The sequence below is a fragment of the Papio anubis genome, chromosome 7 (assembly GCF_008728515.1).
Source record: "Papio anubis isolate 15944 chromosome 7, Panubis1.0, whole genome shotgun sequence".
Taxonomy (NCBI): domain Eukaryota; kingdom Metazoa; phylum Chordata; class Mammalia; order Primates; family Cercopithecidae; genus Papio; species Papio anubis.
In genome coordinates this window covers 85,460,356-85,472,735 of record NC_044982.1, presented here as the reverse complement: position 1 = coordinate 85,472,735, position 12,380 = coordinate 85,460,356, and the positions used below count along the sequence as shown (strand labels likewise).

General features: G+C 52.6%; 1 protein-coding gene across 18 annotated transcripts; it reads right to left on the bottom strand.

Annotated features, from left to right (window-relative positions):
• Positions 1-2,184: 2,184 nt before the first annotated feature.
• On the bottom strand, positions 2,185-11,404 carry NDRG2 (NDRG family member 2). 18 transcript variants are annotated; one of them, XM_003901517.3, is made up of 17 exons: positions 11,057-11,404; positions 9,435-9,498; positions 8,645-8,724; positions 8,278-8,319; positions 7,810-7,915; positions 7,489-7,609; positions 7,244-7,306; positions 6,216-6,276; positions 5,928-6,014; positions 5,347-5,403; positions 5,063-5,166; positions 4,540-4,584; positions 4,187-4,238; positions 3,881-3,928; positions 3,628-3,663; positions 3,411-3,462; positions 2,185-3,187 (listed from the first exon to the last, which is right to left on the bottom strand). In XM_003901517.3, the coding sequence occupies exons 3-17, from the start codon at positions 8,717-8,719 to the stop codon at positions 3,021-3,023; spliced, it is 1,116 nt and encodes a 371-aa protein (XP_003901566.1). In that variant the 5' UTR covers positions 8,720-8,724; positions 9,435-9,498; positions 11,057-11,404; the 3' UTR covers positions 2,185-3,020. The 18 variants fall into 18 exon arrangements, with proteins under 18 accessions (XP_003901566.1, XP_009209337.1, XP_003901562.1 ...); XM_009211073.2 differs by having other exon boundaries at positions 9,391-9,498; positions 11,057-11,130; XM_003901513.3 differs by lacking the exon at positions 11,057-11,404 and adding an exon at positions 10,408-10,479.
• Positions 11,405-12,380: the final 976 nt, after the last annotated feature.

The window sequence follows — 12,380 nt, the reverse complement described above, 5'->3', positions numbered from 1 at the left end:
CTGTCTTGGGCTTTTGTCCCTAAAGTCTGGGAAATACTCACATTCCTTGACAATAAGGGGAAGGGAGAAACAGGAGTCCTAAACCTGAAGCAGAGACAAAAAGTAGGGAGACTGTGGTTCTGCTTCTGTAAAATCACCTCTCCTCTCCTCTGAGCCTCCCAGCTCTGATCTTAAAAATCCTGAAAATGGTCAAGATCAATGGCCAACCGTGATATTAGGACCTCCTTTCTATAGAGCTACTACACAGAACCACAAAGTACAATGGAGCTGTAAGATGGAGGAAACACCAAGGGACCTGGGAACTGGGGAAAGTTATTAAGAACCATGTTAACCACAAGGGGGCACTGTGTCCCCGTGGGCTAAAATATGCTCTTGATTCTTGAGCTTTTCGTCACTCTCCAACAGAGTAGGGAGGTCAGTCAAGGACAAAACCCCCACCCCACGACTAGCTCCCAGAAGAGGGCATCTTTTTCTCTACCAAACTCAGATTTCTTATGCAGAGACATCTATGGGAAAGATACACAGTCATCACCCATTTGACACACCCACCTACATGATAGATGTGTATGCACACACTCACCTATGTACACATACATGTAATGTGCTCCCATTTCTAGAGATTGCCCTGCTGACAGTGTTATCTATGTAGGCAGATATGCAGAAAAGACTTGCCTTCCTGTCCATAATACACAAGAGCAGCAAAGATTGATGCTGGTTATAGTTTTTTGCCTTTTCCTTGTGTTTTTCTGAGAAGCTACTTGGTCCCCAATGATTCCAATTATGCCGCTTCTTTTCTGCAGTGTGGTACTTCAGCACTGTGCTGCCTGCCCTGCGTGGGGTCACCCAACACCCTCACCATCCAATAACACGCTCCACAACCCTGTTACCCAATACCTCCGCTTCCCCTTCTGACCCTGGCCTACCACATTTAAAATAGACCCAGTTCTATGAAGGAGAGTGACGAAATGCTCAAGAATCAAGGGCATATTCCATGTCCTATTTCCATGTCAATCAGTGTGTCAGCACCAGACATCAAGTGCATTAGTCCTCAACTCAGTTCCATTGAGGAAAGGGTATAATTGCCTGTGGAGTTTCTATAAAGCAATGTAGCAAAAGACCTTGTAATATTCCATCACAGTAGTGTTGCCAATAATGCTACAAGGTCCCTCCTCATTTTCACTTCTTGTGCCTCAAGACCCTAAGAATCAGCCTGCAACAGCTGCAAAATAAGAATTCCTCTTGATTGTTCATAGTTGTTAAAAAGCTTCTTTATAAATAAACCACAAACAGACTTAGTTAGCTCCCAGATCTGTTGGATTCCATGAGGGAAGAGGAATTCCCAAGAGAAATCCTCCTTTTTGCTGCATCCCTCCTGAAAGAGTCTTCAGATGAAAATGAACTACGAGCAGCCCAACCCTTATAGTAAGTTCATGCACCTGGTCTACTGATTGCACTAAAACATCCAAAATGGAATCTTAGGTGACCCCCCAGGGAGGATCCTACAGGAAGGTGGGTCTCAAGATATCCTTGGGCACTTCTGTCATCAGCCTTCTTCAATTTTTTTTTTTTTTTTTTTTTTTTTGAGATGGAGTCTCACTCTGTCGCCCAGGCTGGAGTGCAGTGGTGTGACTGTGGCTCACTGCAACCTCCACCTCCTGGGATCAAGTGATTCTCCCACCTCAGCCTCCCGAATAGCTGGGACTATAAGTGTACACCATCAAGCCCAACTAATTTTTGTATTTTTTGTAGAGATGGGTTTCACCATGTTGCCCAGGCTAGTCACAAACTCCTGAGCTCAAGTAGTCTGCCCACCTCAGCCTCCCAAGTGTGTTGGGGTCACAGATGCAAGCCACCGTGCCCAGCCTCTTCAATTCTTTCTTGAAGGTGGTGGTGGTGGTGGCATCTCTGAAATCCTGTGGCCTTTCTCAGTTACCCATAGTTGATAAGGAAGTCTCCTAAGATCTAAATGGTTCCTCTCTCCCAAGCTTAAAAATACTATCAATATCAAGGCAACACCATTGTATTGGAAAAGGGCCAGTTTCTACATGGTCATATGTTGTGAAGTGCCTATGCCACAAAGGCCCTCTCCCAGGGTTTATATCACTTTGAGAAGAGAATAAGAGACTTGGACAGGGAGAAGATAGGAAGAAGAGCATGATGCAGGCATACCTAGACAAATAATAGTAATGGTACTCAAATTCATCTACACTTTATTGTTATAGCAGAAGTTGTGGGAGACAGGAGGGCACCCTCCACACATAATACAGTGTGGTCAGAGCCCCAGGATAGCCCTTTCCACCTCTATGCCAAGCCCCAAGTTGCCCAGCCCAAGCTTAGCTCCCTCCCCAGTCCCACTCTAGATGCACACTGAGAGCTACCAAAGTTAGTGCAGCCAAATGGCCCCAGGCCCCTTCCTGTTTCCCCAGCACCAATCCTTCCCCGACACTTGTTCATTGCCCACCAATTCCCATTCCAACTTCCTTTTTACACCCTGGATGTTTCTATCACATCCTGAGGACCACTAACCCACCAGCAAGTCTCCCCCTGACACACATTCATGTAGGTCCATACCCTTCAGAGTCCTAAAGGGTTAATGAGAAGCCATATCAGCTTTGGTAAATGGAGCCCCAGCCCCAAATCCCTCCCCTTGCAAATATGGGATAAGTAGGGAGAGTCTGATGGAGGCACCATGACAACTACAACAACCTCTTACCCCTCAGCTACAGACACCTAGATCAGGACAGAGGATACATGCCCTCTCCACCTTAACACCAAAATGGGGGAGGAGGAGAATTTAGGGGTCTGGGTCCCTAAGAGATATTAGGACATCTCTTTCAGGAGCTGGGGGGAATCACAGGTTAGAGGTCAAGGTTAGGGTAGCAATCAAAGATCAAGGTCATCTCCCCACATGATCTGCCCTTTTTCCCTTGCTTACTCTGGCCCAATGCCCCTTCAGCACCTCCCAGGTTAGTTCTGGGGGAGGTGAGGGCTGGGTCCCACACTAGGGCAACAAGGGTCATTCAACAGGAGACCTCCATGGTGTGCCCCGGGGGCCCCGAAGAAAGAGTTCCAGACTCGCTGCTCTGAGACAGAGTGCGAGAGCGGGACCGGTTGCCATCAATGGATGCTGCACTGGTTAGAGAGGCCGTACGAGACCGGGACAGGCGAGTCATGCAGGATGAGGCCACTGTGGAGACAGAAGGATGCACAAGCAGTCAGAGAGAAAGTGGGGAAAGGGGGCTGGCGACTCAGGGTGTGGTCCTTGGATTATGACTAGTTATAACTAAGCCAGGGGATCAATGAGCTCGATTGGGCAGATAGTGGTAAGTCCAGGCATTAACCTAAAACAGTTCCACCCCGTCAGTGCCCATCTCTCCTATAGTGCAGCAATCTCTTGTCCCCATACTCACTGTAGCCCATGCCTTGCAGGAAGTACTTGAAGGCCTCAGTCAGCTTGCCTGGCTGCAGAAGTAAGAAGAGGCAAGGGAGACAGTGAGATGAGGTTAGAGGCAGAGCTGGAGCCTGAGGCTGTGGCATTGTGGGGATGGGGTGTGTGGCAAAGGCAGAGCCCAATGCCACCAGTATCCTATGTCACTTCCCCATCCCATGGACGGCAGGGCTACTCACCTGAGTCAGCTGGGGCTGACCTCCAGAGTCAGCCATCTGTTCAGGAGAGCGCCACCCAGAAAAAGTGAAACATACATAAATGAGCCATGCGGAGAGGTGGAAAGGGTCTCTCTTCCCTAGCTTCTTCACTCCAGCCCCTTTGTTTTGTTCTTCGTTCACCCCATTTGTTCCCATGCAGGGCCCTGGAGGCTTAGCAGCTGAATTTAGAGAGGATATATGACTCTGGACAGGGGCCCAGGAGCAGGTTACTGACCTTGAGGAACGAGGTCTGGGTGGGGTCCAGTTTTGAGTTACATTCCACCTGGAGTAAGCAGGAGACTGAATGAATGAGTCACGCCCACTGTGGCCCCTCCCCCTATAAGGGACCCAGGAACCCAGACCCCATTCCCTTTTCTATCAGCTCCCTACCTAGTTACTCCTTACCAGGGATCAAATTCCTAGTGCCCCAAAGTTGATCTCCCTGTGCCAAACAGGGCATCCCCTTGGCAAGATACTCTTCTGACCACCACTCTAGGACCCCAGCCCTCCTCCCTCACTCATCCCAAAATCCCCTACTAACCACTGCATCTTCATGAGGTGCTTGGTCTCCTACCACCAGCATCACAGGACACCTAAAGACACAGTGTTGGGGAGAAGGCAGTGAGCCCCTGACACTCCCTCGCTGGCCTCTGCCTAGAAGTGCAGCTGGAAAAATGTCTGGCTCCAAAGAGAAAAGAGCCTTCTGTGTTTCCCTGCTGATGCCACCAAGAGGATTCAAAGGGGGAAGACCTAGAGGGAAGTGATTTACCAAATAGGATGGGGTGGGACATGACAAGGAAGTTCCCTGGCAAAAGATTCTCCTTCTTCTAAGGGATACAAGCTCCTAGGGAAGATCCAGGGAGACAGGCAATGCATTCTCTCTTAAAGTCTTACTTGAGGGTGATATCACCTCCACGCTCAAAGTTCAGGTCTCGGCGGCTGGAAAGGGGTTAAAAGAGTAGGAATTTTAGGTTGGCAATGCTATCTAACCAGATATAAGCTATCTCCCCCATGATGGAACTATCGCTGTCCCAAAAATCACAGTCAAATATTGGTTATTAAAAGTGGAAACCAAAGGAGAAGGTGGCAGGCAGGCCCCAAGGACAGCTCCTATAATCACTTGTGCCCTAGATCCCTGGTCAGAGGGCAGCAAAAGGGGAGGAAGGGCACAGGATACAAGGTTATCTTACTTCTGGAAGTCCAATAATCCAAAGGAGGTAAACAAGAGAAGGGGGACAACCCCTTGCAATCCTTCCCACTGGCTCTGTCCTGAAGCTGCCCCCATTGCACACTAAATGCTGCATTCCTGGCACATTGCACACTACCCAGACCTCCCTCCCCTCCTGTGTGCCTCCCCATGACCCCCAATTACTGCTTCTGCATTTCTCTCACATGCATACACACGCAGCCCACCCACTTGTTGTAGCTGTTCCAGTACAATTCAATGTTATCCAGGTTGGGTGCATGTGTAATGATATTTCTGTACTTTTGTATCAACTCAGAATTTCCAGAGAGCTCTTCCTGAAGGAGATAACAAGGAAAAACATTAGGGATGGAAAGAGAAACCAACAATTACTGGAGGAAAAGAGGTAAGCCTTCTTCCTTCCCCAAATTCTGTCCCAGCTAAGGAAGTTAGCCCAAGCATTCAAGTTCCCTGCTGCACCCCTCGACTCTTCCACATCATCTTCTACAACCACTTACCTGGCTGAAAAGATGTCCAAGGATCATCTCCGGAATGGAAGAGGTGAGGCCCGTTAGCTATGAGGAGAGGATAGGTGAGAAAGTTCAGGATATTGGCCGGGCACAGTGGCTCACGCCTGTAATCCCAGCACTTTGGGAGGCCGAGGTGGGTGCATCACGAGGTCAGGAGTTCAAGACCAGCCTGGCCAAGATAGTGAAACCCCGTCTCTACTAATAATACAAATATTAGCTGGGCTTGGTGGTGGGCGCCTGTAATCCCAGCTACTTGGGAGGCTGAGGCAGGAGAATTGCTTGAACCCGGGAGGCGGAGGTTGCAGTGAGCCAAGATCAAGCCACTGCACTCCAGCCTTGGAAACAGAGTGAGACACCATCTCAAAAAAAAAAAAAGAAAAGAAAAAAAGAAAGTTCAGGATATTATAAGAGACTTAGGCAAAGTGACAGCTTCACTTTCCTGCCCCTTTACTCCCTCCTTGAAGTTCGGAGTCCATCCAGACTTCAAGCATTAGACTCTACCAGAGCCTAACTGGATCCATACAAGGGGATCCCCCACCCTAGGTCTCAGCACACAGGCCCCTCCAAACCTTGTGGGCTGCCCAATCCATCCAACCCTTGGCATTGGGATCAATGTTGATGAGAACAAGACCTTCAACTGTGTCCGGGTGGTTAAGCTGAGGGAGAGAAGAAGGAAGGAAATGAGAAACAGGGCATGGCCTTATCCCCTCCCTGCTAAGCCCTACCCACTTTTGGACTCCCATGGAGCCTGACTCCCCGCCTAGTGCCCACTTCCTCCCCCAAACAGCACTAATAAACAGTAATCTCCTAATCAGTCTGGACCCTCCTTTCCCTTATCTGGGCTTTTTATTTCTTACAGCATATCTTGACAGGATGTAGGCTCCAGCTCCAACACCAACTCCAATTACTGTAGAAAAACTGTGAAAGGGAAAGAAATATATGCCTCACGGACTCTGCTGTCCAAAACCTGCCACAGCCCATCTCTTCAAACTCTTCACCCTCCCTCCTGAGTCCATGAGCACAAAGAAGGGCAGACACGGACCTTTCTTTGGAGGATGCGAAAAAGAAGGGCCCAAGGAGCCAAAGGTTGGCACGGGTAGTCAGGGTAGATCCCTGAAGTCTATCCCAGCTTTCTCCTGGAGAACTAGTGTCTTAAAAACAAACACCCATCCACCAGCCAACCAACACACTGTTTTTCTATATAGATAGCTCTTTGTCCATTCTCAATTTTCAAGAGCCAGTTCAACTTGTTCTACTTTAGTTCCTGGTTCCTCTAGAGGAACAGGAAGAATGGAACTTAAAGCAAATGTGAAAACAGACACAACTTTAGTGAACAAAGGGGAGAATGAGGAAAACAGCAGCAAAGTGCTGAACCAGAGGTGCTGAGCCCTGGTGTCTAGGAGAAGCTTAGCTAAGAACAGCACCCAGGGGTCAGCACCTCCCTCTGAATACCAAAGACACTTAGTCTGGCATTCTCTTCCTTCCTCCACTCTCTCTCACCCACAGAGCTCCCCACCCACCAGGTGTGGGCATGAAGGAGAGGGGAGTGGGAGAGAAAGAGACAAGTCTATCTGGTTCCTCAGGGATTATGTCACCCCCTTTTATTCCTCCCTTTCTGATCAGAGAAGGCCCTCCTTAGCCTGAGGCAGGGCCAAGCATAGACCCTTTTCCTTCCCTCCATCCATTAGGGCTACTCTGCTGATTCTGGCCAATTTTCCAAACCCACCACCTTTTCTCAATAATCAAGGTGGGAGCATGAAGGAAGAAGATATATTGAGTTCAGAAGCTGAAACTGGCTCAGGAACCATGGTGAACCTGGAAGTTCTAAGGGTCTCCTTGTGCTGGAAAGAGAACTCTGGTTTGGAGGGGTTCCCAGGACTCTCACTTTAGGTACTGTAGGACGCAAGGGATCATGTCTGCAAGCTGGTCCAGAGATGGGTACTGATATCTGGAAAAGAGAAGCACGTTAAGGAAGATACCAACCTGCCCTCGCACCCCCCACCTCAGGATATCCTACTCATTCTCTCCCAGAATCACCACTGCCCTCCCTTTCCTCCTTCCCAGTTGAACCTTTCCCACACCTGTCCTGTTCCTCACAGTCTGGTGAAGCGGTAACGACCTAACTCTTACCCCAAAGGGAACACAGGGGCTCCCTCTTCCATTCCAGGGGCATCCACATGAACCCGCACGAAGTTCTGAATGATTTCCTGCATGTCCCCGAATTGAAACAGTGGCTGGAAGCAAGATTTATCTAAAGAGAACCCACATCACCTCAACAATAGAATCAGACAGGGAAACATGTGCCCCAGTCAGAACTCACCCTTCTTTTCATGCCACAGACTAGGAGAGAACTTCTCCTTCCCACGCTGACCCCTCCCCTCCCTCTGGGTTTCTACCCTTCCTCCACAGCCTCTTTCCAGACAGGAGTGGGAGACGAATGAAGGTCCTTACAGTTGAGTCCCACATCGTGGTAGGTAAGGATCGCTGGGCGTTTGGGTTTGGGGGTGCCATAGACAGTGAAAGTGACAGAGCCATACGGTGTCTCCACAGAGTGAGTCTGCAGGAAAACAGGGCACCAGGAGCTAGGCTCAGAGAAGACGAGGCCAGAAAAGGAGCAACACCAAGGTCAGGGAGCTGGGAGTGGGCGGGCAAGGGGGAAAAGGGAACAAAGAATTAAAAACAGGATCAGCAAGAACTGAGGAAAACACAACACTGGAAGATGAGTTTGAGGATAAGAAAGAATAATGAAGATTAGAGAGAGAAGAGTGGGGGGAAGGAAGGAGAGGTGAGAGATAGGGAAGGGAAAGGACAGAACAGAAGGAAAGAAAACGAAGAGAGAAGGGCCAAGCAGAGGCCATCTTTCTACTGAGGAAGAGGAGAGCCCCTCCTCCCACCTTGGGACTGCCCCCACACTGTTACCTGTCCCTGGTCCAGGAGGATTTGGGCAGCTAACTCAGCCTCCTGGAGAGACACACACAGATACACACAGAAACACACGACCATGTGGTGTCCCAGATGGAGAGACAGACAGAGAGACAAGTAAAGACCAACAGAGACCAAAGACAGAAAGAAATTGACAAAGAGAGACATGGAAAGGATGAAAGTTAGTGTAGTGACAAGACAACGGCCTGACTCCCAACTGTAGTGTATGGGGAGAGAGACTAGGGTGGAAGTGGAGAAAGTAGTGGTGTGGGTTAGAATAAGATCAGGCTTGGGAAGTTAGAAGGCAAGGGGGATGCTTAGAGGTCTCGAATTTGGGCATGGGAGTCAAATGGTCTCTAATAACCTTGGCCGCCTCAGGCGTCTGTCCTGGCAGCAGTGGCTTCTCCTCTGTGATCTGCACCTCCTGCAGCTCCGCCATGATGCCTGGTAGGATGAGGAAACGAGACTGGGAAGTTGTCTCCACATCCCCACATCTCCTCAAACACCAGGCTTCCTCTCTCAGCACAGGAAGATGCAGGGAACAGAGGGAGCCATGGGTTGAAGACTACTCCAGAACACGAAGAGGGCCTTTCCTGCCCCCAGCTCCATTTCCAGGCTGACTGGTGGAAACTTTGGAAGAGGAATCAGACCACCGCTTCTCTTGATACTCACCATCCCCACCGCCACCCTCAACACCCACTCCTCCAGACCCCCTCCCTCCTCTGCCCTGGACCAAGATACCAGGGTGGGGCAGAAGCGTAGCTCAGATTTCCCAGGCTATCTTTAGGGTCTACTCCACACTCTCAGGTAGGGAGCGAAACTCGTAGCTCAGTGACTGAATATTCTAAAGGACAGGGTACCAAAAGACAGGATTTTGAGAGCTCACAATTGACCATGACCTTCAAGTAAAGCCCCAAGGTCGGCAGCTCAAAGGGGGCTAAAAACGACCAAAGTAACATGACCAAAGGGTGAGGTGGGGAAAACAACATAAAAGGGACATCTGTCCAACCAACCCAATGCCTCCCTTCCTCCCAAGACTCTTCCTCCCAACTCTGAATAAACTCCGTAAGTTCAACATTAGTGGGTGAGGAGCAGAGCACCTGGACAGACCTGCACAGGAAGGAGCCTGCAGCCTGCGAGGTGGGGTCACTTACTGGGCTCCTATTGGCTGGATGCAGTGGGATTAGGGGTCAGGGTTCTCACTCCTGACTCTGGGGTCTGAGAAAACACAGCAACGAGGTGAATGACATGGGAGACAGACCCGGGGTCTTTTAGTTACAGAAAGCCTCAGCCAAGACCCAGACTCCCAGGGTCATCAACCTCCGCGGGTCACTAACCCTCCCCAGTGTCTACTCCTGAGTCCAGAGAACACGTCCTCTCTAGGCTCCAGCCGGAATCAATACAGGCTACAGGGGCATCAGTTCAGGCTGCGCGGAGGAGAGAAGGAAGTGCTGATGTGGAGGAAGCCTCCGGATTCGAATCCCGGCTCTGCCACTCCCAGTGTGACCTTGCCCCAGTTCGTTACTACATTTGGCCTCAATTTTCTATCGGCAGGGGGACTAAACGCGGGGGACTAGGGGATCCCCAAAATTTTTGACAGCTCTCCAGTAAGAGGAGGGTAGCAGAGCATGGCTGTTTCCCTCCACAATATAAAAACAAACACAAAGCTTGGTGCCGTCGCTTCTCTCCTCTACCCAGTCTCCGTGTAGGTCCCACGAGTGGAGAAAGGGAGAGGAGGGCGGTCCCACAATCTCCTCCCGGTCTCCCCCGACGGCCCGCGAAGGCAAGCGCCATCGGGAAGGGATGGGTAGGACAGAGGGGACTGGCCGGGCCCAGCATCCGGAACCCGTCCCTACGAGTCCCTACGCAGCCCGTCCGCGTGGAGACGGACACCCTTGCGTGGCTGGTGCCAAGCGCCCCGGACCTTGCACACAACCTCGCGCGCACCCCAAACACGCCCTGCCGCTCTCGGAGCCTCAGCCTTTGTGCGCAGCAGCCGAGCGCCCCCTCAGTGCCGGCCCTTTCCCCAGAGCCGCCAGCTCCAGGGGACGGGGATCAATCACACCGCCCACCTACCCGGCTGGCGCCTTCCAGGCCCTGCGGCCCCTCGCCTGCCCCTCCCCCTACCTGCTGCCGCCGCTGCCGCTTCCACCTTCACTTGCCTTTGACTCGGGCCCGCCCCGGCTCGGGCTCCCCGCAGACCCGCCCCCGGCCCGCCCCAGCCCGCCCACGGGCGCTTGGCTCCCCGCAGACCCGCCCCAGACCCCCAGTAAACACGCCCCACCTTTCACCCCGCCCAGACTGCCGCTCAGGGAGGGGTTGTGCTGGGACCGGGGGACGGGGGGCGGGCGGCTAGACGCTTCCAGGCTCCTCTCGAGCTCACCATAACATTCCCCCCACCCCCCGCATTGGGGCGGTGTGGGGAGTGCGGGGATCCCTCAGCACTGCGAGGGATCCCTCGGCTGCCCTCAGCACCGCCCCCATCCATGACCTGGATCTGCAATTCGCACTCTGGCTCCTTCCTTCGCCCCCAGACTCAGTGGTGGGAACCGGTAGTGGGGAGACGAACCCGGGATACTGACACCCCCACGAGTTCGAATCCCCCCGTCCGAACACAGAGAACTAGATTAAGAAGGGAGGAGGTGGGCGGGACCGCCGCCGAGGAGGCGGGGGTCTCGCCCGGTGGCAACGGCAGGTGTGCCGGCGCCGAAAGGGGGCACGGGGGAACGTCGAGGGCACAGCAGTTCCGACTCCCTAGTGCCCAGGGTCCTGGTACCTCTCTTCTCTTTGCTGCGTCCAGACGCCTGCTCTCCGGCTGCTCCGGGAGAAGTTGGACAACAAGGCGGGGAGGGGGGGCGGGGAATGCGGGGGGCCGCTATAAATAGAGGGCGATCGCGGGCGACGCGGGGGGGTGGAGAGGATGGCCAACAGGGACTCTGGGGTCAATGCCTCAAGGGGCGACGGGGGAGGGCCGGGGACCCCCAGAGGCTCTGACTCCTGGGTAAACAGGCGCAGGGGCGGAGTTAACCCTGCGGGGGTGGAGTAGGGGCTTGGGTAGGACGCAGTGTCCCGGGCTGGGACCCAAGAGACCCTGTGGCTTCGCCGCTAACCCCTCCCAGTCCGGCCCAGAAAAGGAGACCAGCTCAGGCCCGCTGAATCGCAATGCCCAGGCGATGGTCTCAGGGACTGCCGCGTCCCTCTCGGTGCCCGAGTGGGTTTGCCACTCTAGACTTCACACACACACACACACACACACCCCAGATGAGCCCTCTTTGTGCCCCTCAGAGGAAGGCTCCCTGGAATGAGGTAGTTGATTAGATAATGTGGCTTAAGGAAATTCGAAGTTGTTTAGGCAAAAGGAAACCTGACTGAATTTCTCCCCTCCTGCCCCCCTTGTAGCTCCCCCAATCCCAGGATCATATCCACCCCAACCCCCTTCAGACTGGTTCCTGAGTTGCCATTTCGGGGGCCGGGCGTCAGGCCAGTCAGGAACAATGGCCAATGGAACTTGAGCTGCCAACTGCAACACCAGCACCGACTGCCCCCCCAAGACCCCCAAGTTCCCCTGCCCCCTCCTGCCTGGGAACCACCCTCCCACCGCCACCCTCACCACCCGCAATACCCCTCCCATCCAAGGAACATCAATGCCCCTTTCATCCCCACTTGGCAGGGTCTACTGGAAAGAAGGAGAGGCCAAGAGGGAGGAGGTGACCCAGAGTAGGAGAACTGGTCGGGCTAAAACCCAGCCTTCAACAACCCCAAATCTAAGGCCCCCACTACATTCCCCAATTTGGAGCACCCAACTTTTCTTCTGTTCCTTTCTCCCACTCCCTTTATAACTTTTTCCCCAGAAACTGGCACATAAGCTGGGCGCCCTGGCTCCTCTCCTAGGCCCCTCTTCCCTCTGGATGCCAGTTTAACACTCTCCTGGACGAGGAAAGGCCTGCTGGAATAAAGATCATAGCCAAGGGTGCGGAAGACAGGAGAGATCTCACCAGCCCCAGAGGAACCTGGGGAGAAGGAGAGCCTGGAGTGAGAACTTTGTCTGCAGGCTTTTCTTTGTCGAAAGTAGTCTTACTTGGAGTGGGGGAGGGAAGGAC